The 26,468-nt window shown below is 41.4% G+C and overlaps 2 protein-coding genes across 2 annotated transcripts in view; both read right to left on the bottom strand.

The window, feature by feature from the left end:
* SETD7 (SET domain containing 7, histone lysine methyltransferase) overlaps positions 1-26,468 on the bottom strand; it is a 1,173,783-nt gene that overhangs the window by 38,125 nt on the left and 1,109,190 nt on the right. The window contains exon 7 of the mRNA XM_044061630.1: positions 12,518-12,675. Within this exon, the coding sequence (XP_043917565.1) occupies positions 12,518-12,675 (158 nt within the window). The remainder of the gene's footprint in view (positions 1-12,517; positions 12,676-26,468) is intronic.
* LOC122793510 overlaps positions 1-26,468 on the bottom strand; it is a 1,396,143-nt gene that overhangs the window by 353,136 nt on the left and 1,016,539 nt on the right. The window lies entirely within an intron of this gene.

Here is a 26,468-nt window from a genome sequence, read left to right as displayed (position 1 = left end):
TGTGATTCATTAATTTATTATGCATGTAATACATTTGATAAAGTATGGAGGTGCTTAAGCTTGTGTGTTAAAATAAATACTTTATCATTTCCTTTGAGGTTTTTTTTCCCACTTGTCCATGTATCTGGAGAATCCAATACAGATTTTTGTCTATCTGCTTATTTGCCTGTTAACCAGGTAACTAGATAATTCTGTAGAATCTTTTCAGACACATCTCAGGCCACAGGGTTAAAAGTAAATGCAACATGCTTATATGATGCAACATTTTATGTCTGTGAAGCTTTTTTGACTCAGGCTTGCATATCTGCTTACTCAGGGGTGGCAGCCAGCTTAGAATCAGCCATGAGTCATCCAAGTGAGAGTTAAACTGACTGGTACAGGTTCTGCATGGTTTACTGCACCTGGGCTTCAGATTACACTTAGTTTGCATTTGATCTTTTTCTTCTATTAGATTTATTGTGCAGTGATATTATTTCCATACGGAGTAGTTTACGTAAGTATCTCTTTCTCTTCACGTCTTATGCTGATGACTTAAGAAAATCTTTACCTAAGACTTAAGACTAGACAATAACCTAAACTCTCAGATTTACCTCCTGCACACAACCCAGAATCAGCAGCTTGTATCTGACAGTATAGGAAATATAGACACTAACAGAGATTACAGAACTAGTACACAGTAGCCATTAAGGCAGTGAGACCAAGACAGCCCATCTGACCACATTCTGGATCTTGGTGTCTCCATAGTTAGACACAAAGATGCTCCACTCACCAGGTTGAGCAATGACAGTTTAATGGTTAAGTTACATGTTAGGCGCCAGGATATGTAACATCACTAAAGCTCTCAAGTCCCTTCAATACAACCTGATCATTGCATGTGTGAGTGAATAACATGAGTTTGCACCTCCTTGAGTCATATTAACAGAGACATGATGAAGGTGTCTGAATAGACATCTGGAAAGGGAGTTAAACTTGTATTGAACAGTACCCTGCCACTACCAATACCAAGAATAATGCTGCAATACAAAGAAAAGACAATATACTTTAATTACTGGCTTAACAACTGGTGTCATTCTAGGGGGATCCAATATAAAGCAGCCCAAGATGAAATTATTGACAGTCCAGGCTGTGGATGGTCTTCATTTCTCTTCTCATGTATTCCATATATTACAAAGATCCCCCTCCCATAGTGCCTTTTTCAGTTCAATACGCTCAAATGACCCACTGGAGCACCTTCTGTGTGGAGTCTGCATGTCCTCCCCGTGGTCGAATGACGTTTAAAGACATGCAGGTAGGTGAGTGCATGAATGGGTGTGCCTTATTTGAAGGTTGGGCGTCAGGCTGGCAACTTGGCACCGTAAAAATCCACTGCCAATCATTAGAAGACCGGAGTTCTGCTGTGGCGACCCCTAACCGGGAAAAGCCAAAAGACAAACAACATGCTCAAATTACCCACTGCTGAATGCTAGAAGCCTAAACAAAAAGTTGCTTTCTTTACAGGTATTCCAGACCCTTGAGAATATTGATATATACATAGTTACTGAGTTATGGTTTCAGGACCATGAAAGCACCCCTGCAATGCAGGGTTTTACTGCCGAACACTTCTTCAGACCCAATGCAGAACTGGATGCTGTGTCTGGTGGGTGTATATCTGTGATCCTAAGAAACCATTTATTGTAATACTGAATAATGACCTAGAAATCCTTCTCATTCCTCTCATGATAAAGACCCAGTACCATGTAGTAGCCAACTACTGTACCCCCTCAAGGACAGCAGCAGATCATCAAGCATTTCTTACAATAACATGCCTCACCATACAACCTAACACTATCCTCTTGGGAGACTTCAGCTATTCTTCCATTAACTGGGGAGCCTACACCAACACAAGCAAGTTTGTGCAGATACTCCTGGATTTCATTAATGACAATTCCTTGGATCAGCTAGTCAAAATCCCAATGAGGGACCCTAAAACATTAGAGCTGATTCGCATAAATCTAGCCCGCTATGCTCAGAACCCACATCTGCCAAATCACTGGTCAAATCTGACCATAGTGCTGTAACATTTACTCTAGGTATAAGACCTGAGTAACTTTGAAACATCTCCATCATCAGAGCCAATTCTAAGGCAGTCTACTCCAGCTAACTGATGACCTGATGAACATCAAACACCCCTCCTCACCTAGATGTCCCGGTTTCACATGCTGCAATTTTCACAGACAAATGCTGCACCAACTTACATACAAGCATTGATGCCTGTCCCTATAGGACATAAGTATAGTGATATTTTAACAAATACATTTGGTGGAACCCCAGTATTGACACATTATACAAAAGGAGAAAGAAATTCCTAATTTGCGAAAGCAAACTTAACAGACTATCAGCTAAGAAAGAGCTCAAAATGATTGACAAAGAACTTACAAATGAAATTAAATTCTCTAACAGTATGCATGAACTGTGAATCTCCAACCATGCTAAGAATAACCACAAAGCTTACTTCAGCTATGTCAAGAGCCTAAGAAATAATAGCCAACAATGCTCAGAGTTAATACAAAATAATATTACAAACTCATCCCCGGAGGATATTGTCAACATTTTAGTGGACAAATTAAGCCCAAACTTTACCCCCCCCCCCCACCATTTGCTTACAGCAATTTAGCATGCCTACACCAGCTCCCCAAATCACCTCTGAGCAAGTCCTAAGCATTCTGTCTAAGGCTAAAAACAACAGTTCTGCTGGCCCTGACAATGTGCTAGGTTGTTGTCTTGTCAACACAAAGCACTGTCTGTTTGACTAATTATTACTTTTTTTGAGTCTCATTCTCTCCACTAGACTAATGTGGGAGATGTGATAACTGCTGTAGTCATCCCACTTCACAAAGGGGGACCCTTCAACTGACCCATACAACTATAGACCTATTAGCCTCACTAGCTTTTTCTGTAAGGCAACAGAGCACATCATTATGGAATTCATAAACCGGGACCTAGCAATCTTGAAAACCTGGACCTTAACCAACCTAGACTTGTTAAAGGCAGCATCTGCCTCTTGAACCTGGTGGACATTTTGAAGCAAGTTATAAAGGCATTAGACTTGGGTAAATTGGTTCACACATTATACCTGGAATTGGCCAGAGCCTTCAATACCACTCCACACTCTGGCATCATTGATAAGTTAATCCAGCTAAATGTAAACCTTTATATTATCTGCTGGATACCAAATTGGCTCAATTACAGAACCTGGTCTATTAATATAGCAGGCACACACTCAACAAAAATAGTGCACTGCCACTGGTGTGCCTCAGGGATCAGTCCTTGGACCACTCCTCTATTGTGTCTTCTACTCTGATTTTAAAGCCGACAACAAAGGCCTGTGGATGACTAAGTTTGCAAATGACTGCAAAGTCAGAGTGGTCATAAATACCCCAGATGACCTACATATTTTCAAGGAGGACTTAACTCATGCAAACAAATGGTGCTTGGATCATAGACTCAAAATAAATGCCAATAAATGTGGCATCTTTAACAAACCTGGCCTGCAACTATTCTTACTCATATCATATAGGCAGCATCCCAGTAAAAAAACAGCTTGGTCATTAGGGACTTGGGCACCTTCACTGAAAACGAACTATCCTTTGACCACTATGTGACCATTATTGTTAGAAAATCATTCTGTACAGCTGTATAGGCAGATTAATATAGATCCAAGAAGGTCTTCATCCTTATCTACTCCTTCCTTGTCAGATCAATATCAGAATATAATGCCCTTTAGTATGCACTTGGCTGAGCATATGAACCAGCTTGACAGACTGCAATGTTTCCTTACCAAAAAGGGATCCAAGGGCATATCCTCCTTTAGTTACCCTGACTGTCTTAAAGCACTCTCATAGTTTTCCATTTTCTACTGACTATTGAGATCTCAACCTTGCTTTCATTGCCTTGAAAGATATGGCTTTTTGTCACTTCCTATACAGATACAAAACTAATACCATCTGTGAAGATAGGTGAAGGCTGCCAGCCTAGCCAGATATCATTTTGTAGATAATTCTGTCATTTGTAAATATTAATGTAAACCACGGGCTTGTTCTTTTAAATGTGAAAAGACGGCATAAGATATTGAACTGCAAAAATGTAACAGTGCACTCTGCTGTAAGAAAGCAAAGTCAAGCATTTAATGACTGTCTTTGATTTTAAAATTCAGAGCCGATATGTCTAGAGGGAGGCATCTTGCCTATTGTTTTACGACAAGAGTTAATGGCTAGAATTTGCATGTATAAATGTCCTTTATTGCTCTAGTTTCTGACCAGTTGTAAAGAATGTAAATGTAGTTTCTGTTAGCCTAGGAACACCAGAGAAGTGTGAAGAATTATGTCATGTGAAGCAGCTCTGTGTTATCAATTTAAATAGAGAATCAGAACACTCAGAGCATTTTGTCTTGAGAACATCCAACATAATCAGCACTGCTTTGCTCTACAAGTAAGTTACTTAGAACTGTTTTCTCTTAGACTAGTTTGTTTTTCTGTGATGTCAGAACTTTTCTACTGTATTATTTTAAGTATTTCTCTGTGATTTCTGAACTCTTGACTAGCATTGTGTAGTAAGAAGTAATGTCCAGTGTTTTATTATTTATTATTAAATATTTTAAACCTTTCAACTGTGGCTGTTTTGTGTAGAGATAATTTAAGCTCTAGGAGTACACTGCATGTATATAAGGATACTGTACCAAGTCACTCCAAATAAGTCTTGACTGTTAGGTTCACTTACCATTTGGATAATAATATTGCACAGTAATATCTGGATAATAATATTGCACAATAATAACTGGAGACCCTTCGTAAGGGCCTTTGAGTAGTTGATAAATATTAGTGGGTGGTGGCAGTGATTTCTACTGTATAGCCTGGGTAAAAGGGGCATAGCTGGAGAACCTGTGCCAGCCTTCCCCAGGAGTGTCTGTGTGGTTGTATAAACTCTTATCTCAAAGTGTGTGTGTGTGTGTGTGTGTGTGTGTGTGTGTGTGTGTGTGTGTGTGTGTGTGTGTGTGTGTGTGTGTGTGTGTGTGTGTGTGTGTGTGTGTGTGTGTGTGTGTGTGTGTGTCAGCTTCTTGGGTAGGGAAACGAAGCACTGGTTGGACAGAGATGGTGCTGGAGGGTTAAGCTTGCCCACTAGGCTGAGATCTGGACCCTATAGTTATGCCAGTGGGAAGTCTTATTGGGGACCTGGAGAGAAAGTGACAAACCAGCCCCACACTGACAGTGATCTCTGTGTGCCCTAAAGGGAAATTGTACTTTACTGTACTGTGTGTGTATTTACTATCCTTTCCCTATATGGACACCCCTCACTGGGGTTAGTGGTGAGGAGTGAGGCTCCTTGATTACTGGGCCAGTGCACGGGCGTCACACCATCCTAAACACCCACTCAAGAAACTAAACTTCCACTGAAACATAAATAGACTTGCTGACAGGATAGACATCTTTCAGAAAAAATACCTCTTTAATGGAATAGACTTCCCTTAGAGATTTTAGAGCATCTCCATGACCCGTTTTAAAAGTAACGTAACTGACTTGATGGGCAACTCTAATTACACTGCTGATGTGGCCCTTCTAACCCTTATGGAAGGCAGCCAGAAATAGGTTGGGTCCAGTATTAGTTCATGTCTTGGTAAATAGGTGGAATCACTGGCTAAATTACAAATGGTCTACTGGATTAACATCCTAGTATGAACCTACAAGTACTCTCTCAGTTTTCTTGCAGAAACTTTTCTAGTTTTGCAAACACAGCAGTAGCACATGTCCAGCCTAAAGGGACCATACTCCTGACTAATGCTACTTCTGGTAAAGATATATGTATCTTCTAATCATCCAGTACTACCAGTTTCCAGGGATTTGTTATACAGGGTAATTCAGAACCTCAATGAATTTCATCATCACTGCATATACCTATCATCTCACTTGATTTCACTTTCACAAGTCATTTATGGCCTTTCTTTTTTTGTTAATGGATATGACCAAACTTTCTTCTTGTTGACTGGGATGAATATGTAGCCCATCGTCCATCATTTTCTGTTATGGGAAGTGAAGAAAAGTGGAGATATTTCATTTGATAAAGTCCCACTTCAATGAAACCTGAACAGACAAACTAAGCAATCAAACCAGCATTTGAAGAAAGTTCTTTACATGAAGACAACTCCTCCCACTTTTACTATTATAACTAAATGAGGTTGCAAAGCCTCTGTATAAGGTTTGAAAACTTTCAGCAAGTGCTATTTGTCAACTAGATTTTGTTGAAATGAAACCTGAATTGGCAACCAAATGCCAGTACATGCATGTGTCTGTGTGTCTATTATGGCTGATTTTGTTTCCAATTTTTTATATGTCCACTTCTTCTCCTTGCTGCCTGCCAACCATCAGATTTTAATTACTGATAAGCCACATCCCTGGTGGTCGAATAGATAATCGTAGAAGGCAGTCATCCAAGACAGCCATCAGGATTTTTTTTACTGTATGAATCTTACCCCTGCCCCCAGTGATTCATGTGTGGAATCACATATACAAAAGCTTGCTATATACCTTCCTCTGTTGGGTTGGCATGGCCCTGCACATATGAAGTAAAGGCTGCTGTATAAATGTGGCTTGGCACAGCCAAATGCACGTCTTGAGCCTATGTGAAGCATACTAAGCAGCTCCTCTCACTCAGATACTGGAATACAGCAGGCTGGACTGCTACCCTTCCCTGCACCACCTGGCGCCTCCACAGTCCATGCTGCCAACTGATGTGGGATTGCCTGGGATACAGTCAGGGCTTTATTCTTCTATGCCATGAAGCTGGGCCATTCTCCCTCCTCTTTCAATACAACAAAACTTCAATTGATTTTCTCTTTAGTTTAGGGATGAAGGATCTCACAATCCTCTCTGTCAAATACTAGGTTTCAAATGGTACATTATGATCTGTCTTTTCAAATTTACTCTTGGTTTGCCTGCAGTTTAAGCTGAACACTGACTTCTGCCTTCAAATTTATCCTTGCTCTGTCTAAACTTGGTGCTGTACAGAATACATTTACAGCTACTCACTGGCACAGAAGTATTATTTATTTATTTTACATTTGTTAACCGGGGGTGTCTGACTGAGCCGAAAAGGCCCTTTTTCAGCAGAGGCCCAGGGAGAAAAGTTCCACTTAGAAAAATTACAGATACATTTAGACATGATCAGTATACACACAAATTACAAAAGACTTGTTTTTACAGGGGTATGCAGCACACCAACAGTTACACTGGAGAGAACAAACAAAAAAAAAATTAATTTAAATATAAAGGTATTTAATAGATTTGTGGTGTAGAGCTGAAATTTGGAACATAGTTAGAATACATACATAGTACACAGGTACAGTACATACACTGTAGATTAGCCAGTCTTTGTGAGAATACTTTTCAATCTTAATCAAGTACTCTAGATTTAGTGTGTGCACCTTATCCGCTTTCACTAGCCTGGGGAACAGTCATGGCACTGCCAACTTTGCTTGAGATGTTGCCTGATGAGGTCTTTAAAGGAGGCATTGGATGATGTGTTTTGAATGCTTGTGGGGACAGAGTTCCATTTTGTAGCCACTGAACTACTATATAGTGCATCTCCAAAGCTATTGTAGCTGTTGGTGACTTCTAGTAGTAGTCTGCTTGATGATCTAAGAGGCCTTTTGGCTGAGTGATGTACTAGGTTTTTGAGGGCAGGACACTTATTGGTGAGGTAACAGATAGAATGACAGAGGCAGAGCCGACTGTACGTTAGGAGGTTGGGCAGTTCAAGCCAGTGGAGCTGTCTCAAAGCAGTACAGTGATGAGTTCTATATGAACAATTTGCATCAAAGTGGGCAATTCTGTTATAGCAGGCTTCCATTTTGCTTAGTTCAATTTTGTTGAGACTAGTCAGAATGGGAGATGCATAGAGTAGGGTAGATAGAAGCTGGGAGCGAGCAATGGCCGATCCTGTGTTGTTGGTAAGAAATGGTTTGATATGGTAGAGTGATCCCAGTTTGGCATGTACTTTTTTAATAGTTAAGTTGAGATGACTATCAAATTGTAGGTGGGAGTCTATGGTTATTCCCAATAGCTTAGGCTGTGCCACTGAAGCGATTGTAGTAGCATTTGTGGAGTAGATAGTGAATTGACTGTTATCAGTGTTTTTGTTAGAACTGGTTATAATCATAAGCTGAGTTTTCTTTGGATTGAGGATAAGTTGGGCTTTGGTTATGTAATTTTCAATGTCAGAGAATGCTAGTTGAGTTGTTTGCAGGAGGGTGGGAATGTTTTGTGCAGCACAGATTAAGGTAGTGTCATCTGCATTCTGAATGCTATATGCATGCTGTGTGGAGGTATGGAGGTCATTTGTGAAGATTGTGAATAGTAGTGGTCCTAAGATAGAACCCTGTGGGACTCCTATAGTTATAGGTAGAGAATTTTCCCATTTCACAGCTTGGTACCTGTCAGTTAAGTAGCTTTGGAACCAGGTAAGAGTGGAATTTGACAGGTGATATTGGTTTAGTTTGTTTAGCAGGATTTGGTGCGAGACTGTGTCAAATGCTTTGGACATATCCAAAAAAAGAGTTGACATCTGCAGACCTTCATTTTTGAGACGGTTTACTGTGTCTGTGAAGCAGAGGAGGGCTGTTGTGGTACTATGGGCAGGTCTGAAACCATGCTGAGTAGGGGACAGGATGTTGCTGTCTAGGAGATATTTTAGCATCTGGGTATGGATGCATTTTTCTAGGATTTTGGCCAGGGGGGAGAGTAAAGCAATTGGTCTGTAGTTAAGTTCAGTGGAGGTCCCGCCTTTATGTATGGGTGTAACATAGGATATTTTCCAGAGTTTGGGCACATGGTTTTCAACAACTGATCTGTTTATGAGAGTGGAGATTGGGATAGCAATAGCATCTGCTGTGAGTTTCAAGAAATAGCTGGGGAGTAGGTTGGCTGCTGTTGATGAGGTTTTTAGTTTGGAGAACATGCTTTTGATTGAAGTGGTGGAAACCGTTTTGAGGGTAAAGCTTGTATTAGTGTTATTTGTGTTGGGGGGATAGTGAGGAAGGAACTGTCCTGTGATACTAAGGATAGAATTGAGTTCACAAAGTTGGAGGTGAATTGTGTTTCGATGGGAACTTTAGTGTCAGGGGTGGTTGGTTTGGGGGTAGCCTTTTGGGTGAGTTTTAGTAGCTGGTTTACATTTTTCCAAAATTTTTGGGGGTTGTGTTGGTATTTAGTTTGTAATGTCGTGTAGTAGGATTTTTTGATCAGGCATTTTTTTGCCTGGTCGCTCAGTTCTTGATACTTAGTTAGGCTTTGCGTTTGTTTGTTTTTTTTTTTGATAGTAAAGCTCTGGACTTGAGTATTTGTTTGGTTTCTTTACTGAGCCAGGGGTTTGTAGAGGTTCTAACCTTGATTTTGCACAATGAAGCCACAGTGTCTAGGTGTTGTAGAAATGTTTTGTTGAAATATGCTACAGCCTGGTCAAGTGGGAGGGTTTTTAGGGGGGGTCCAGTCACAGTTACAGAGTAAAGTATTGAGGACCTCAGGAGAGAATTTTTTTGTGTTTCTAGTGGATATATAGTTAGTGGTTTTGCATATGCTTGTTCGACTACGTATAAAGTACATTATGTTATGGTCAATTAAGGTGTCTGGGAGACTGCCTGCATGGGTGTACAATGTGGGGTTGTAAAGACCCAGTCAAGGATGGATTCCCTTTTAGATTTTTTTCTCACATCTAGATGGAATTTGGACTAGCTGCTGGTAGCCATGGAGATTTATTAGATTACTTGGTGGTTCTGATATGCAGGAGAACCAATCTAGGTTGAAATCCCCCAGAATAAGGGTTTCTTGTGAGTATGTGGAAGAACACCAGGATAATAAGTCTTCAAGGCTAGCAGGTGTATTACCAGGTGGAATACAGATCACAATTGTGGTGATGACCTTTTTAGGGTGAAGTTGTAAGGTAAGTATGTCCCAATTATTGGGGGAGGGGTAGGGGTTTGGTAATTGATGTACAGTTAAGTTGGACTTGTACAGTAAGGCAATTCCACCCCCTTTACGAAGTGGTCTGTCTTGTCTAATGATATTGTAGCCAGTAGGGAGAACTTCTGAGTTAGCTATGTTTTTATTTAGCCAGGTTTCTGTTAAAGCAACTATGTCTGGGGAGTAGTGTGCTATTGTGGCCTGGAGCTCAGGTATTTTATTTTTGATACTTCTAATATTAATATTTAGCATTAAAAGATGGTTGGTTTTGCTGCTGTTGATGATTTGCCCAGGGATGAAGATAGTGGGGGTGTTATGTTCTGACATATGTGTTGGAGCAGTTTGTGTTGGACTGGATGGATTTGGGCCTGGGTTGGGGTGGATACCCCCACTTATGGTGAGCCTGGTGTTAAAATGGTGATACAGATGTTGGAGTTTGGTGAGGAGTGTGGGAAAGTATTGTGTTTTTTTGGAGTAGGAATGAGAGCATATGTGTTTAGTTCTGAATTGGTCCATTATGTAGTTCTTGAACAATTGTGGGCATAATGTGTGGTGTCTGTATATGAGAGTGCATAATGTAGTGTTGTGCTTCTAAGTTCAGGGATATTGCTAGAGTGATAACTTGTGGTGTTATAAAGAATTATGAGAAGACAGACTAGACTTAGTTGTGTGATAGTCATGGTTATAAAGTTTAAGATGGTACTAGGTGGGGGTCTGAATAGGAATTATAGGGTTGCACTATATATGGATGTGTAAGTAGTGTGGGTGATGTACAAAATGCCTAATGGGAATGAGAGTGATTGGGAGTATTTTGTGTGGAGCAAGTTGGTGTGGTATAATGTGATCTGACTTGAGAAGCTGTGATTGGTGGAGGTGATGTGAGGGTGAGCTGTGGGTGTGGCTGTGATTACTATAAATGTGGAGGTAGTGGGGGTGGGAGGGAATAGGGGGCAGGGCAGGGGAGCAGAGAGAGCCCGAGCGTTAGCGAGGGTGAACGGAGCGGGGCAGAGCCCACCAAGACAAGAGTAAAAAGTAAGTATTACTTTACAAATCTGAACACTTTAAACAAATTCCTGAGGTCTAATTGCTTACCAGCAAGCAGAATGTAATTGCTGAAGAGCACTTGTGCCCTGGTGGGAGACTAGAAATTTAAAAATGGCTCCATGCTCAGCAGGATTCCAATATATACTTAGTATTGGGGGAGGGAGATAGCACAAGGGGTGTAAACCAGGTGGAATGCAAAGAAACCAGATAGGCAATCAGTGGAAAACCATAAGTGAAGGCCTCAGAGGGGGTAAGTAAGAATTCAAACCACCCGTAAAGTGAAGGAGAAAAGAGACAGCAAACTTTATTAAGGTTGGGAGTGTGTCTTCACATTGACTTGCTGATTGGTAACCAGTTTGTGCACAGATTAGAGTAGGGAGATACATTAGCAATGAAGGGGAATGTATAGAGATGCAAATTAACAGGTGGGCCTCCAAGTGATACAAACTAAGGCAAAAAGCACTGAGAGGGCTGCTTGATGGTTAATTTAGTCACAGGGATCTGAATTGAAATGTATGTCCACTGGACAGTTAGGATTACTGCAATAGCTGGGGTGGGGTGGGGGGACACTAGGCTACACCAGTCAGTTTTATTAGCACGCTTAGAACTACTAAGAAATACTGATAATGTAATAGCTTCACTCACATAAAAAATACAAGTAGAATGCAAGGGTGGACTGACCCTGCTCTTGAGGCTTAAAATGTATATCCTTGTTTAGTTTTGCAGTACTGATTCCTTCTTATACTGTAAGGGTGGAGTGGTAGCCACAGACTGCAGACTTGCTTGAGTGTGCTCAGCAAGCAGAATGCAATTGCTGAAGAGCACTTGTGTCCTGGTGGGAGACTAGAAATTTAAAGATGGATCCATGCTCAGCGGGATTCTAATATAATATAATAATAATATTAAACTGCATATACTACAGAATTTTGAATACTGGACAATTAATGGCCATTCGTTTAAAAAAATGACTACAAAAACAATAGAAAAGAGTCTCTGGGTGAAGTGGAGTGTGGCAAGCCCATAACACATCTCATACAGAGGCAAACATCTCTTTCTTAATGTATCTTCCAAGCTCATACAACCTTAAAGAAGTTATGACATTTTGTTAAAAAGGTCATATGACACACTGGGACCTCATGTACCAGAATGTACCATTAAACCACAGAACTGTGTCAAGTATGTCAACAGTAACTATATGCTATATGGTGCTTACATCAGTAGGTACTTGACTGTAATAAAGTAAGAAACTGATTTGTACTTCTTGCTATGAATTTTGAAGACGACTATGATCATTCCAAATTGTCAAGGACTGAAAGGTACATATATTATAGGGCCATCAGAAAGTAAAGTGAAAAAAAGCAGCCATTGTGTGTCAAGCATGAGGGGATGCAACAGAAATAAACAGTTAAACTAACACAAATGAAGGGCCCACATTAATTATGAGAGGCACAGTTCATGACTATTAAATCTATAAGTTTGATACTTACTGATCATATTTGCAGTTTGGAGTAAATGAGTGGTTTGCTTTATGCCCCAGAGATGCACAATACTTCTTGACATTGCTGAATGGTTCAGGAACATCTAATACAATTTCTTCATCCAGTGATATGGTATTTCCATTGACGTTCCAATCCCTGCAGTCTGCCTAGTAATCGGGGCAGAAAAAAATCTAATGGGAGAGCAATTTTAGCCAGTAACTCCAGAAAGTCTAACAAAATTTTTAGAGTATATAAAAATAAGAAGTTATGTACCTACCATAACGTTCCATGTTAGTTGTCTTCTCTCGCCTTCTTTCTTGCTGGATGGGTTCGGAGACGATCCTCGGCTCTGACTCGGCACTTGCTAAGCTCGAGAGCTAATTTTACCAGCTCGAGGCAACCCTATATCCCATGATGCAAGGCGTGACTACCCAGATCTCGTTTGGTAGCTATAGAAATATGCCCATTATCTTCTTCCAACAGAAGGAGAAGAAAGTAACCAAATGTGTAAACACAACACAGGGGAACTAGTAAAACTAGTGACCACTCACAACTGGAGTCCATAGGAAGAATAAACTCGTCCCCAGAGAAGAGTACAACTTCAAGGTCTGTCCAGGCTAGGGGGAAAGGAGGGAGGGACGCAAGAAAGAAGGCGAGAGAAGACAACTAACATGGAACATTATGGTAGGTACATACCTTCTTAATGTTAAGTTGTCAAACTCGCCTTCATTCTTGCTGGATGGGACCGCGTCCCTAGCACCTCTATCCTGGGTGGCTCAATGGAACAGACTCTTGAGAACTGTGGAACCAAACCTAGCTCTGTCTCTGGAGGCCAGGTCCAATTTGTAATGTGAGACAAAGGTATGAGGTGTGGCCCAAGTGGCTGCTGCACAAATGGTGTCAATAGGTAGCCTAGCCTGAAACGCTGTAGATGTGGCTAGGCCTCTAGTAGAATGTGCCTTAGGTTTAGAGGGCAATTCTTTGCCCCTAAGGAGATAAACATGGGAAATAGTGGAAGAGAGCCATTTCAATAAGGTCACCTTGGAGACCGGGAGACCTTTTCTGTTTTCTGCATAAGAAAGAAAAGGCTGATCAGATTTTCTGAATTGTTTAGTTCTATCCAAATAGTATCTGAGCTGGCGATGAACATCCAAATAATGCAGTTTCTGTTCCGCTCTGTCCAAATAATTTGGGAAAAATACTGGAAGATCAATAGACTGGTTAAGATTCGTCTGGGAAGCCACCTTGGGCAAAAAGGATGGATTTGTTCTTAGAGATAATACTGGAAGATCAATAGACTGGTTAAGATTCGTCTGGGAAGCCACCTTGGGCAAAAAGGATGGATTTGTTCTTAGAGATACTCTATCCTTGTGGAAAAGCAAGTAGGGAGGTCGAACACAGAGAGCATGAAGTTTAGACACTCTCCTAGCTGAAGTAATAGCCACCAGAAAAATTGTCTTCCAAGAGAGAAATTTTAAAGAGCATGTAGCAGCCGGTTCGAAGGGGGGAAGAATTAGGGATGTCAGCACTAAATTCAGGTCCCATTGCGGAGGAGGATCTTTAATTGGGGGCTTTAGTAGAAAGATACCCCTGAGAAAGGCTTTACAAAGCTTGTGAGACATTATGTTCTGGTCCGCTAAGCCAACATGAAAATTTGAGATTGCTGCCAGCTGGACTTTGACTGTCGAAGAAGAAGAACCCGACTGAAAAATCTCAGCTAAGAAGTCCAAAACTGACTGAACTGGGGCAGTAAAGGGGTCTATGTCACTGGACTTTGCCCAGAAGGAAAAACGCTGCCACTTACTAGCATAAATCTTTCTGGTAGAGGACTTTAGAGAAGCTACTATGATATCCCGTACAGGATTAGAAATCATAGGAAGCCTGGCTAATGAAGGAAGTGGAGCAACCAAGCGGTGAGGTTGAGAGAGCGAATGGACTGGTGCAGATGACCCGACTGGTGGGTCAAAAGATCTGGAACTGGGTCCAGATGCCAAGGCTGTACCAATAGATGGCGATGAAGGAACGGGAACCAAATTTGTCGAGGCCAGTAAGGGGCAATGAGAATCAACTTGGCTCTCAAAATGGTAGCTTTCTGAATGACTTGAGGTATCAAGGGGAATGGAGGAAAAGCATAAAGAAGTCCCCGGGGCCAAACCTGGGTTAGAGCGTCTCTGGGGGGTTGGCCTGGGAGTGGAAAGAGGGAGAAGTCTGGGCATTTGCTGTTTTGGGGTGTAGCAAAAAGGTCGCAGCAAGGAAAGCCCCACTTCTGAAAAATCTCCTCCACTACTGATTGTTTGAGAGACCACTCGTGAGGCATGAGAATAGCTCTGCTCAATCTGTCCGCAATGAAGTTGGATTTCCCGGGGATGTGCATTGCTATCAGAAACCGATGAGAGGAGATTGCCCACTGCCAAAGTCTGAGAGCTTCTCGACACAGTGGGTAGGACTTGGTCCCGCCCTGTTTGTTGATGTACCATACTACGGACATGTTGTCCGTCTGAAATGCAATAGTTCCTAAAGGAAGAAAGTCGTTGAGGGCTTGCAACGTTAAAAGCACTGCTCTCATCTCTAGGACATTTATGTGCAGATGGTATTCAAAGGGTTGCCAAGTGCCATGGACCATCCTGCCCTGATAATGCCCCCCCCACACACCCGATCAGGGAGGCATCCGATGTGATTGTGGCAACCGGGGCCGGGGGAACAAACGGTCTGCCCTGGAGGACTTGAGGGGAAGAAATCCACCAGGTCAGGTGACTCTTGCAAGATTGTGTCACTATGATCTCGTGGCGCATGGGAAGCTGCTGGAAGGACCACTGGGTGAATAACATCCATTGCAGTAGCCGCATATGGAAGCGAGCCAAAGGAAGAAGTACGATGGCAGCCGCCATAAGTCCTAGCACCTTCAGGACAAACCTGGCCCTGATCTTTTTGCTGAGTAGGATGATCTGAACATATTTTTGGATGTCCAGAAGTCTTTGATATGCGAGTCTTGCTGACATCCCAACAGTGTCTAGTTCTGCGTCTATAAAGGTAATAGACTGGCAAGGTGACAAGGAGGACTTTTTGAAGTTTATGGAAATTCCTAACTGGCTGCACATATGAAGAGTGTAGTCCCTGGCCTGGAGAAGTTGATGCCTGGTGGTGGCCGTGAGGAGCCAGTCGTCTAGATACGGAAACACCTGGAATCCTTGACGTCTCAGGTGAGCCATGACCGCTGCCATGCATTTGGTGAACACTCTGGGGGCTGTAGTGAGACCAAAGGGCAGGGCTCTGAATTGGAAATGACTGGTCCCCAGCCGAAAGTGGAGAAACCTTCTGGAGCGCCTGTGAATTTTTATGTGATAGTACGCATCCTGAAGGTCTACCGAGCACATCCAGTTGTCCTTGCCCAAAAAGGGTAAAATGGACTGAAGCGTGACCATCTGGAATCTTGCCTTCTTGACAAACTTGTTTAGTCTGCTGAGGTCTAGAATTGGTCTCCAATCTCACGTTTTTTTGGGGACCAAAAAGAATCTCGAGTAGATCCCGGATCCTATTTGGTCTGCTGGAACTGGCTGGATGGCTCTTTTTGCTAGAAGTTTTGATACCTCCAGCTTTGAGAACTCCCTTAGACCAGGTGCAATGTCTGGGAGGAATACCTTCTGAGGAACAGAATAGTTTTCAAAGGGAATCTTGTAACCCTCGGATATGATCGACTGTACCCAAATGTCTTGAGAAAGGGAAAGCCAGGCTGTTGGGTACAGCGACAATCTTCCCCAGACTGCCTCCAAGGGTGGACAGTCGGGCAACACCTCAGGGATGCTGGAAGGGTTTGTCAGGGAGAGGCTCTCTGCTACCCTGATTCGGTGGACCCCCTCTGCCCCTAGGGCGGCGTCTATTGTTATTACCCCCTCTGCCTCTGGGGGTAAACTGACCACGTGCGTCTGGCACGACTCCCTGAGATTTATGGAAATACAGCTTCCCTCCCTTCTGACCTTTAGGATAAGGTCTTGAAGGGGTGGAGAAACGGACTCCTACGGCAGAAAGAGTCTTGCCGTCCTGCTCGCATCTGGTCAATGTTTCCTTCACTTGAGGTCCAAACAAAGCTGAACCGTCGAAGGGAGTATTTGTGAAGAACGCCTTAAAGGGATCTGCGAAGTTGCAAAGCTGCATCCAGGACTGACGCCTAAGGGCCACTCCTGTGCCTGCGGCTCTACTCGCTCCATCGGCCGCATAAGAAATGAGCCGCATGGAGGAGTTTGTTAAGGAATTTAGGATTCCCAGCTGCGAGGTAATTTTTTCTTGAGCCCCGGCAGCTGACAGATCCTGTACTACCTCACCTAGTTCCTTGAGAATATCTCTCTGAAGCCGGGTAAAGTGACAGAGATAATTTAGCGAGCGCATAGTGAAGGTCGCTGAGGAAAAAATCCACTTACCGTACCTATCCATGGTCCTAGACTCCTTGTTAGGAGGATGGACAGGTACAGAAGGATCGGCAAGTTCCTTCTTGGTGGCAGCTGCCACCACCATGGCATCAACAGGGACACCCTTGGTGAGAAACTGCTTGTCTACTGGGGCCGTGATAAATTTAGATGGCCTCCTAGGGACTGGTTCCACAGAATCTGGGGCCGCCCATGCCCTTCGAGCCACCACTTCCATGAGAGGGTCGAAAGGCGGAGACACCCAGGAGGTGGAAGGTCGAGATCCAAAAGCCTCCAGGTATACTGACTCATCCTCGGAGGGGTTAATGGAAGGCCAGTTCCCCCTCTGTTTAAGGAGTTCCAAGATGTCCGAAAAGGAGACATCCTCAGAGAGGGACTTTGGGGATCCCTCCGACTCATCTAAGTCAGTATCAGATGTTGTAAACTCAGGGGAGTCTATGTGCTTCCTCTTGCACATCCTCTTATGCGGGGGTTCCCCCGAAGCATCAGGAGAAACCTCGGAAGAGGAAGTTCTTCCCAGTGGGGAAACCTGGGGCGATGGATCTCTGGGTCCAGGAGCAAGAGAGTGAGAAGAGATATCAGCAGGCACCAAGGAGGGGGGAGCTAATGGAACCGACTGTTGACTCAGCTGAGGGGATAGAACACTCCTCATCACCTCAAAGGCTCCCCTTCCAGGGAGGCCAGAGAGCTCCCGCTCCGAAGAAACAGGAACCCCCGGACCCGCCGAAAGAGAAGGCTCCGAGGCTGATGTCGGTGCCGAACTCACCAACGCCGAAGCTCCGAGAGGGAGAACGGGGCCGGACAAGGGTCCGATGCCACTCGCCCCCTCGGAGCTGACGCGGGAGTCACGATGACTGGATCCCTCCATGGAAGGTATCATGGAGGAAATCGGAGTAGAAGATGACGGAGCCGAAAGGGGTGGCATCGGCTCCGACGCACCAACAGTCAAGGTTTTGAGAAGCTCCGGCTCCGAACTCTGGAGGAGAGTTGAAGGAGGAAATTCAGGGGGATGAGTGATAGCGGTCGTCTGCTGAGACGGGCTATGGAGCATCTGGGCTAGTGCCTGTGATTTCAGCAATCTGCTTACCACTCTCTCCAAGTCGTGGTCAGAGAGCCTGGAAGACCTAGAAGATCGGCTTTGATGGCTCCGCTCCAAATGTAGAGATCCCGGAGCCGAGCGAATCGACTCCAAGGAAGGAGACCGAGATCTCTTCCTAGTAGGAGCCATCGGAGCCGAAAACCCCTCGGTTCCAGTCAGAGCCGATAACTTATCGGCTCCAGTCTGGGTCATGGAAATGCCGGCTCCAGCCAGAGCCGACATCGACTTCGATGCAGGTGTATCGGAGCTGGCTGGCACCGATACCACCGCTTCTAAGAGAGAAAGATCAGCTCCAGACGGAGCTGACCTAGACTCCGAAGGAGTCGGAGCCACAGCCGAAGGCTTCGAACTGAAAGCCTGGGGCTTAGGTGGCTTAGATGGCTTCCCCGACCCAGTCTTGGTCGGGGAGCTCTCCGGCTTCAATAAGCCTTGTAGGATTAATTTATTCCTACGTTCCTGCAGGACTCTGTGGCTAAAAGAATGACAAATGGCACAGGAGTCCTGCAGGTGTAGAGGTCCCAGGCAGTACACGCAAGAAGTGTGACTGTCTGTCAGAGACATCTTCTGACAGCAGGAGTCACACTTCTTGAAGCCTGAGACCTTCGATTCTTTGGACATAATTATGTCCAGTGCACCAACACACACACACAAAGTTCACCCACACAGTTAACTAAGAAGAAGGGGGGGAACTAAGTACAACACTCAAACACCCTGACAGGAATTAAGGAAAGGAGGCTTAAGGCCTGAAGGGGAAAATAACTAAACCTATTAGGTTGAGGGAGTATAGGGTAAAGGAGATAGGCTATAGAAAGACTAATTCTAATACTAGATAAAAAGGCTTGAAAAAGGGGAAGATTTTAGACTATAAAAAGTTAAATTACAAAAAACACTACCTGAGCTGGTAAAAGAAGACCTCTTCGTGAAGCGGCAAATGATATCTGGGTAGTCACACCTTGCATCATGGGATATAGGGTTGCCTCGAGCTGGTAAAATTAGCTCTCGAGCTTAGCAAGTGCCGAGTCGGAGCCGAGGATCGGCTCCGAACCCATCCAGCAAGAATGAAGGCGAGTTTGACAACTTAACATCATATATTCCACTTCTGAAACAGGACTCCTCTCACAAGCAAACTGGACTAATACAACTTCATCTTTCTTGTAATCCAACTGTCTGCACATAATTAGTTTTACAGTCAATGCCACTATCATTTATGGCACAAGTACACAAAAAGACTGCAATATTATCTCCTCTGCTTACCCTACAAAATAGCCAAGTACATTTTATGTAAGGCATATTTTGTCCCAGTTGGTCTCACTTTGAAACTGGATGACAAGCATGTCATCATTGATTTGAAGATAACAAAAACATTCTGCCTTCACAGCAATATTACTGCACTGCATTATTGATCTTTTATCTGAAAGGAAATGAAAATTACAAATTCTGATACGAGTAATACATTAGTTTTGTTACCAACTTTTTTTCAGTTTTGGTAACTTTAATATGCAAGCAATAGTGTGCCCACTAAACTCAAGTAGTGACTTACTCATCATCTCAGAAGTAAAACCAGATTAAAAATGTATCCAGATTAAATGCCTTTAATTCATTCATTTTCCAATATCTGCTATATCCCATTCTAGATCACACAAGACCTAAGGGCCTTTAGTAGCCAAAGGGCATAACACACAAAATTAATACTTGTTGAATACCATCTCATTGCTGGATATACAAACACAAGCATGAGCATGTGCGCGCGTACACACACACACCCTTGTTCACCTACCTATATTTCTTTGGGATGTGGGAGGAAACTACAGCACCTAAGAAAAATCTGCATGGACAGGGAAAGGATATGCAGACTCTGTAAAAGCGGCACCCCATCCAAGAATCAAAACAGAGAATCAAGTGCTGTGACACAAATGCTAACAGACAGTAATACTAAATTCTACAACTCTACTTCCCCATCATGCCTTTCACCAATAACAAAAATAAAGAACACTTCCTATTAAGTACTGAATATAACTTAACCAACATTTTGTACTATTTCCTTATCCTGCTTCAAAGTAACTTATAGGATAGGCATATACAATAAAAATATTTGTTTAATACTTACATTTTCAAAAAAAAGTTTTTTGGCTGTAGTGCTTGTTTGACTTGTTCTCTTGTCTGCATTTAATTTTGGTTCAGAGTTATTCATTTAAGGTTTGGTTACCTCTTTTTTTTCCTTATATTGCATTTTGTTTTATTTTAAGTTTTTTTTGAGATTTAAGAGTTCTTGGCTAGGATCAGTTAGAGAAGCATTCTTTTGCAGACAGTGAATAACATCTAGCTAATTAGTAGGAAAAGCTGAGAAATAGCATTCCTTGTTTAGCTACAAATATTTAGTGCATTTTTTATTTAGCTGTAGTGCTTGTTTGACGTGCTGCTCTCCGCCTGACTATTGCTGATCTCTGTCTGCATTTGATTTTGGAGTTAATCATTTAAGGTTTGTTACTTTTTAAATCTTTTTCATATATTGCATTGTGTTTTAAGTTTTTGGTTCTTTTAGTTTTAAGAGATCTTGGCTAAGGTCAGTTAGAGAAGAATTCTTTAATGTTGTTACTCGTCCTGTTATTAATGGGACACTCAAGGGATGAGCTACCTTATTCTGTTGCTCACTATATAAAGCAGTGTGACTTAAAAAATCCTATTTTTCGATCACGTCAAATCACTTTGAAAAACCCGCAATTACTTCTGGTATTTCCAAGGCAATTCGGTTAAGTCACCAACCTGGACCCGCAGGCAGAGTTATTTCCTGTTAGGTCTGGGTGTTATAAATCATGCAGTGATTAGCTGGACGTCATGAAGAGGTTGGGGATTGAGGCATGAACAGCCCTACAAAGACTGTGGATGTACAGCAATTTTTTTTATTAGTGCTTCTAAAGTCACTAATGCTAAAAGGTGGCGATTTGTCTTTTCTTCTTCTATTAGCCAGAACCAGCCAGCTAGCCACTCCAGCAGGGAACCCAGCCAGCCCAGCAAAGACTGTGATTTTAGTGGCAAGTACAAATAGTATTTTACGGTTCTAGCTTTTTAAAAATTAGGAATAGGGCATTATTTCAATGTTTAACTTTTTTAATATTTATAAATGGGATGTACTCTACAGTACCTAAATCTATGTAGTGGTTATTTTGACATTTGCAAACAGCAGTTTTTAAAGGTATAAACAGTATATATGTATATCCATCCACACCCCTTTTTTCATATATTTTGCACACAGGGTCAGGATGTCACTTCAACAGTGACAGTCATCTAGAGAAAAGGTTTACACAGCCAGTTGGACTAGCCCTGCTGCAGTCATTCTTCCACACCACACACTCACACCTATAGACAATTTAGTGTGTCCAGTCCACCTACTGCATGTCTTTAGAATGTGGGAGGAAACTGAGCACCTGGAGGGAACCCATGCAAACACAAGGAGGACATACAGACTCAGCACAGAAAGCACCTCAGCAAAGAACTGAACCTGGGAACCTCTTGCTTGTGTGTCTAGTAGTATGTATGTAGTGTTTTGGGATGATTTGGAAGCAGTAGTTTTTAAAGGTTAAAATTTATGTATAGAAGTTTTTTTTTTTTTTTTGTTTTTTTTTTTATTTCTGGTGGGGGCAATCTTTATTTGTGTATTTCATATATTTCTAATGTTGTGGCTGTTTCAGGGTACTCTGAATTTACAGAAGGAAATGTTTTCGGACAGTTTGTACTTTTTGAATGGAAATACATATACTTTGTTTTTTTAATGACGCCTTCAAGAAGTTAAGATGAATTGCTTTAGGTATTTTTATAGTGATTGTTTAGTGATGACTTGCAAGAACTACTTTTAAAAGTGAAAATGTATGTGTATTATATAATTATATATGTGTGTGTATGTATTTTATATATATATATATATATATATATATATATATATATATATATATATATATATATATATACATACATACATAAATGCAGTGGATATAAAAAAGTGCACACACCCCTGTTAAAATGCCAGGTTTTTGTGATATAAAAAAATGAGATCACAATAAATAATTTCAAAACTTTTCCCATCTTTAGTGTGACCTATAACCTGTACAATTCATTTGAAAAACAAACAAATCTGTTGGGGGAAAAATATAAAAAATAAAAAAACATACAATAAGCTGGTTGCATAAGTGTGCATACCCTTAAACTAATACTTTGTTGAAGCACCTCTTGATTTAATTACAGCATCCAGTCTTCTGGGATACACATCTGCTATCAAATAAAGAGACTCTGATTAACCCCAAATAAAGTTCAGCTGTCCTAGTAGGATTTTCCTGACATTTACTCAGTTGCCTGCTACAAAAAAAACCATGGTTCGCAGATTGCTTACAAAGCATCAAAGGGATCCCATAGTTGCAAGGTATCTGTCAGGAGAAAGGTACAAAAAATTTCCACACCATTGGATATACCATGGAACACAGTGAAGACAGTCATCAAAAAGTGGAGAAATATGGGACAGCAGTGATGTCCCGCCAAAATTGATGAACAGACAAGATGAAAACTGGTCAGGGAGGCTGCCAAGAGACCTACAGCAACACTGAAGGAGCTGCAGGAATTTCTGGCAAGTACTGGTTGTGTACTACAAGTGACAATCTCCCGTATTCTCCATATGTCTGGACTATGGGGTAGGGTTGCAAGACGGAAGCCTTTTCTTACACAGAAAAATATCCAGGCCCAGTTAAAATTTGCAAAACAATACATCAAATCTCCCAAAAGCATGTGGGAAAATGTGTTATGGTCTGATGAGACCAAGGTTGAACTTTTGGGCCACAATTCCAAAAGGTACGTTTGGCGCAAAAACAACACTTTGCATCACCAAAAGAACAACATCCCCATCGTGAAGCATGGTGGTGGCAGTATCATGCTTTGGGGTTGCTTTTCTTCAGCTGGAACTGGGACTTTAGTCAAGGTGGAGGGAATTATGAACAGTTCCAAATACCAGTCACTTTTGGCCTAAAACCTTCAGGCATCTGCTAGAAAGCTGAAGATGAAGAGGAATTTCACCTTTCAACACCACAATGACCCGAAGCATACATCCAAATCAACAAAAGAATGGCTTCACCAGATGAAAATTAAAGTTTTGGAATGGCCCAGCCAAAGCCCAGACCTAAATCCAATAGAAAATCTGTGGGGTGAAGTGAAGAGGGCTGTGCACAAGAGATGCCCTTGCAATGTGACAGATTTGAAGCACTTTTGCAAGGAAGAGTGGGCAAATATTGCCAAGTTAAGATAGGGTTACCACCTGTCCCTCTTTGTGAGGGACAGTCCCACTTTGGGCAGTTGTGTCCTGTGGAAAAACCTAAAAAATGGCAAATGTCCTGAGATTTTAAGACAAAATATATTTCTTAAGTTTTCTTTAATAGTTGAATAAAACAGTTAATTTGTATCTGGAACACAGATATTATATGAAATAAAATAAGTAACTCAAATGCTACAAAAATAAGCTTTTATTTTGGTAAAAAAGTGAAGTTCTGTTCTTTGCCCTGGCCGTGGGTATGTTTTGTCCTGCAAAATCTCACACTTTCACAAAAAATGTCCCACGTTGGGCATTTGAAGAGGTGGCAACCCTATGTCAAGATGTGCCATGCTGATAGATTCCTAACCAAGAAGTCTGAATTCTGTAATTAAATCAAAAGATGCTTCAACAAAGTATTAATTTATGGGTTTGCACACTTTTACAACCAGCTTATTGTACATTTATTTTTTATATTTTTCCCCGAACAGATTTGTTTGTTTTTCAATTGAATTGTACAGGCTATAGGTCACATTAAAGGTGGGAAAAGTTTTGAAATGATTTATTGTGGTCTCATTTTTATATATGAACTATTTTTGAGGGGATATGTTCATAGGAAAATGTAGTACATTTGTTATTCTACTAGGTACATGTTGCCATGGCTATTTCAGGATAGTTTGCTTTTATAGGTGGAAATGTGTTTATTTTATTTTTAATATTGTCTTCAATAAGTTTAAAATGCACTGCTTTGAGTATAGTGCAAGCAATATGGCTGTGCCGCTTTTGAGTCTGTTCTTTAAAACATCGGTGTGCTGGGTAAATTAATGTTGTAGGTATATTATTTTTATTTTTCTTATTAATTGCTGTGTTCAGAGATAAATGGGATCCATGGGGTTTGCTGTGCATTGTAATTTATTTTACAGTAGCTGTTTACTGATGTCTTGCAAGTAGTACTTTTAAAAAGGAAAATGTGTGCTTAACTTTTTTTTTGGGGGGGGGGGGGCATGTTCAGAAGTAAACAGTGAATTTGGCATTCTGCTAAAAAAAGGTCATGGTTGTTTTAGGATAGTTTGTTTTTATAAGTGGAAATGTGTGCATTTTATTTTTAATGCTGTCTTAAAAAGTTTAAAATGTATTGTTTTGAGTATAGAGTGAATATGGCTGTGCTGCTGTTGGGCCTGCTCTTTATTTCACTGTTGAGTTGGGTAAATTAGTGCTATAGGTTTATAACTTCTTTCTTAATTTTTAACTGCTGTGTTCAGAGGTAAATGGGGTCCAGGGAGTTGGTTGTGCATTCTAATTAATTTTAGAATGACTGTTTAAAGTACTTCTTGCGAGAAGGGGAAAATATAACTATTTTTTTGAGGGGAGGGGGCATGTTCAGTTGTAAACAATGCACTTGGTGTTCTATTAATAGATATCATTGTGCTTGTTTTATTTTGCTTTTACAGGTTATTCATTTTTAATGTCACCTTCAAAAGTGAACTGTAGTTTGGGTATAGTGGTAACAGACTGCCTTGTGACTGTCTATCATTTTTTCTTTGTTGCACAAGGTAAACCATTAAATGTTAATATTTTTTCCACCCTGCTTAGATGCAGAGTGTACTGTGCCTAAAGAGCTAAATTTGTGGCTGTTCTGTTTCAATATTTTAAATTTTTTGTACAGGTGTTTTTTTTTTTCTCCTGTTAGATGTTTTTACTGCTGTAGGGGCATATAACTGCTACCAACATACTTCTCAATTGTTCCGATTTTTGCAGAATTTCCATTTTTTGCCTCATATTTTTGGTCTGTTGCCAATAAAATTTGAGGTTTTCTGGCAAATCATATGGGTTTGAAAACACTAATGTCATTAGATTGAGAACAAGTTTCAGACTTTACATGTTTCAGAAAATTTATGCTACTGCAAAACCTAGTAACTTTCTGAGTTTTGTAAAAGCAATAGTTAAAATCTGTCCCAGATTTTGGGCCTTTATATCTCCTTTATTTTTTTGTTTTGTCCAGATTTCTTGCTCCCAAGAGGCTGAACCGTACGGCTACCAGCTGTGTTAATGTCAAGTTTTTAATGGCCAAAAGTCCCCCCTATTACGTCATTAACTATTGTACCTTTTTCAATGGTTTGTAATGTTAATTCCTTTCTCTTCCATTCCTCAGGTCTTTAGTAAATCTATATCATACTACTGTACAAGCTGCTTCATGATTCAGCTGCCAATGTTTTTATGCCAGTTTGCAGGTGCTGTGTCTCTAGCCAGTTCTTTCACATGTCAGTGTCTCTAGCCAGTTCTTTCAAATGCTATTATGTTATTGTATCCTACTAACACATATTTGCTAAATGTGCGTTAAGTACAAATTCAAGGATGAAGACAGCAGCTTCATCGCAGTCTATTGCTAATAAGAGAACATGCAAGTGGTGGGGTGTCTGGAAAATGCAATTCGACTGGATCAAGAACTGCAATGACCTGAAAGCATTCTGCAGGTACTGCAAAAAGCAATTTCTAGTCACCCATGGTGGAAGAAATTATGTCATGATGTGAAGCAAATGCACAACATAAGACTGCTATTTTATAAGCAAAATCCAATCACCTGATGATGAAGAGGGCAAGGAACACAAACCTTGAAGGACCTGAGCTTTAGATAATGGCAACAGAAGCCTCAGAGGTGTTTCATGCAATTAAGCAGAACATTTCCTAAAACAACTTGGACTGTGTAGTAAAATTGGCCAACCAGTTGTACAGTGACCATACCTCTCAACCTGGAGACATCAAAAATCTGGACAAGGCCCATGAAAAATAGGTACAAATTTGTACATCGATTAGCATAGAATTGCATACATAATTATGTAACCCTACCCACTCCAATGGAATTGTGGGATACCAGCTTTCAAATGCAAACTGAAAAACAGACAACCAAAGTATGGCACCAGATTCCCCCTGCAGCCATTCCAATGTCCCATTACCTGGCTATTTTGCCCCATTTACCATAAACACTAATATGCACACTGCTTTACTTCTACAATGATTTGGATTTTATATTTACATTTTACAGCACAAACACTAACACGCAGTTGCTAAACAAAGCAATACTGTCTCACAATGAAAATAGACATAGCATTAAAACGTCTCTGCCCTTGAAACTCATATTCATTGAAACCCACA

Source organism: Protopterus annectens, chromosome 2.part0 (assembly GCF_019279795.1).
Source record: "Protopterus annectens isolate FY-2018-M chromosome 2.part0, PAN1.0, whole genome shotgun sequence".
NCBI lineage: Eukaryota > Metazoa > Chordata > Ceratodontiformes > Protopteridae > Protopterus > Protopterus annectens.
The sequence above is the reverse complement of the archived record's forward strand: the minus strand, read 5'-3'. Positions and strand labels throughout refer to the sequence as shown.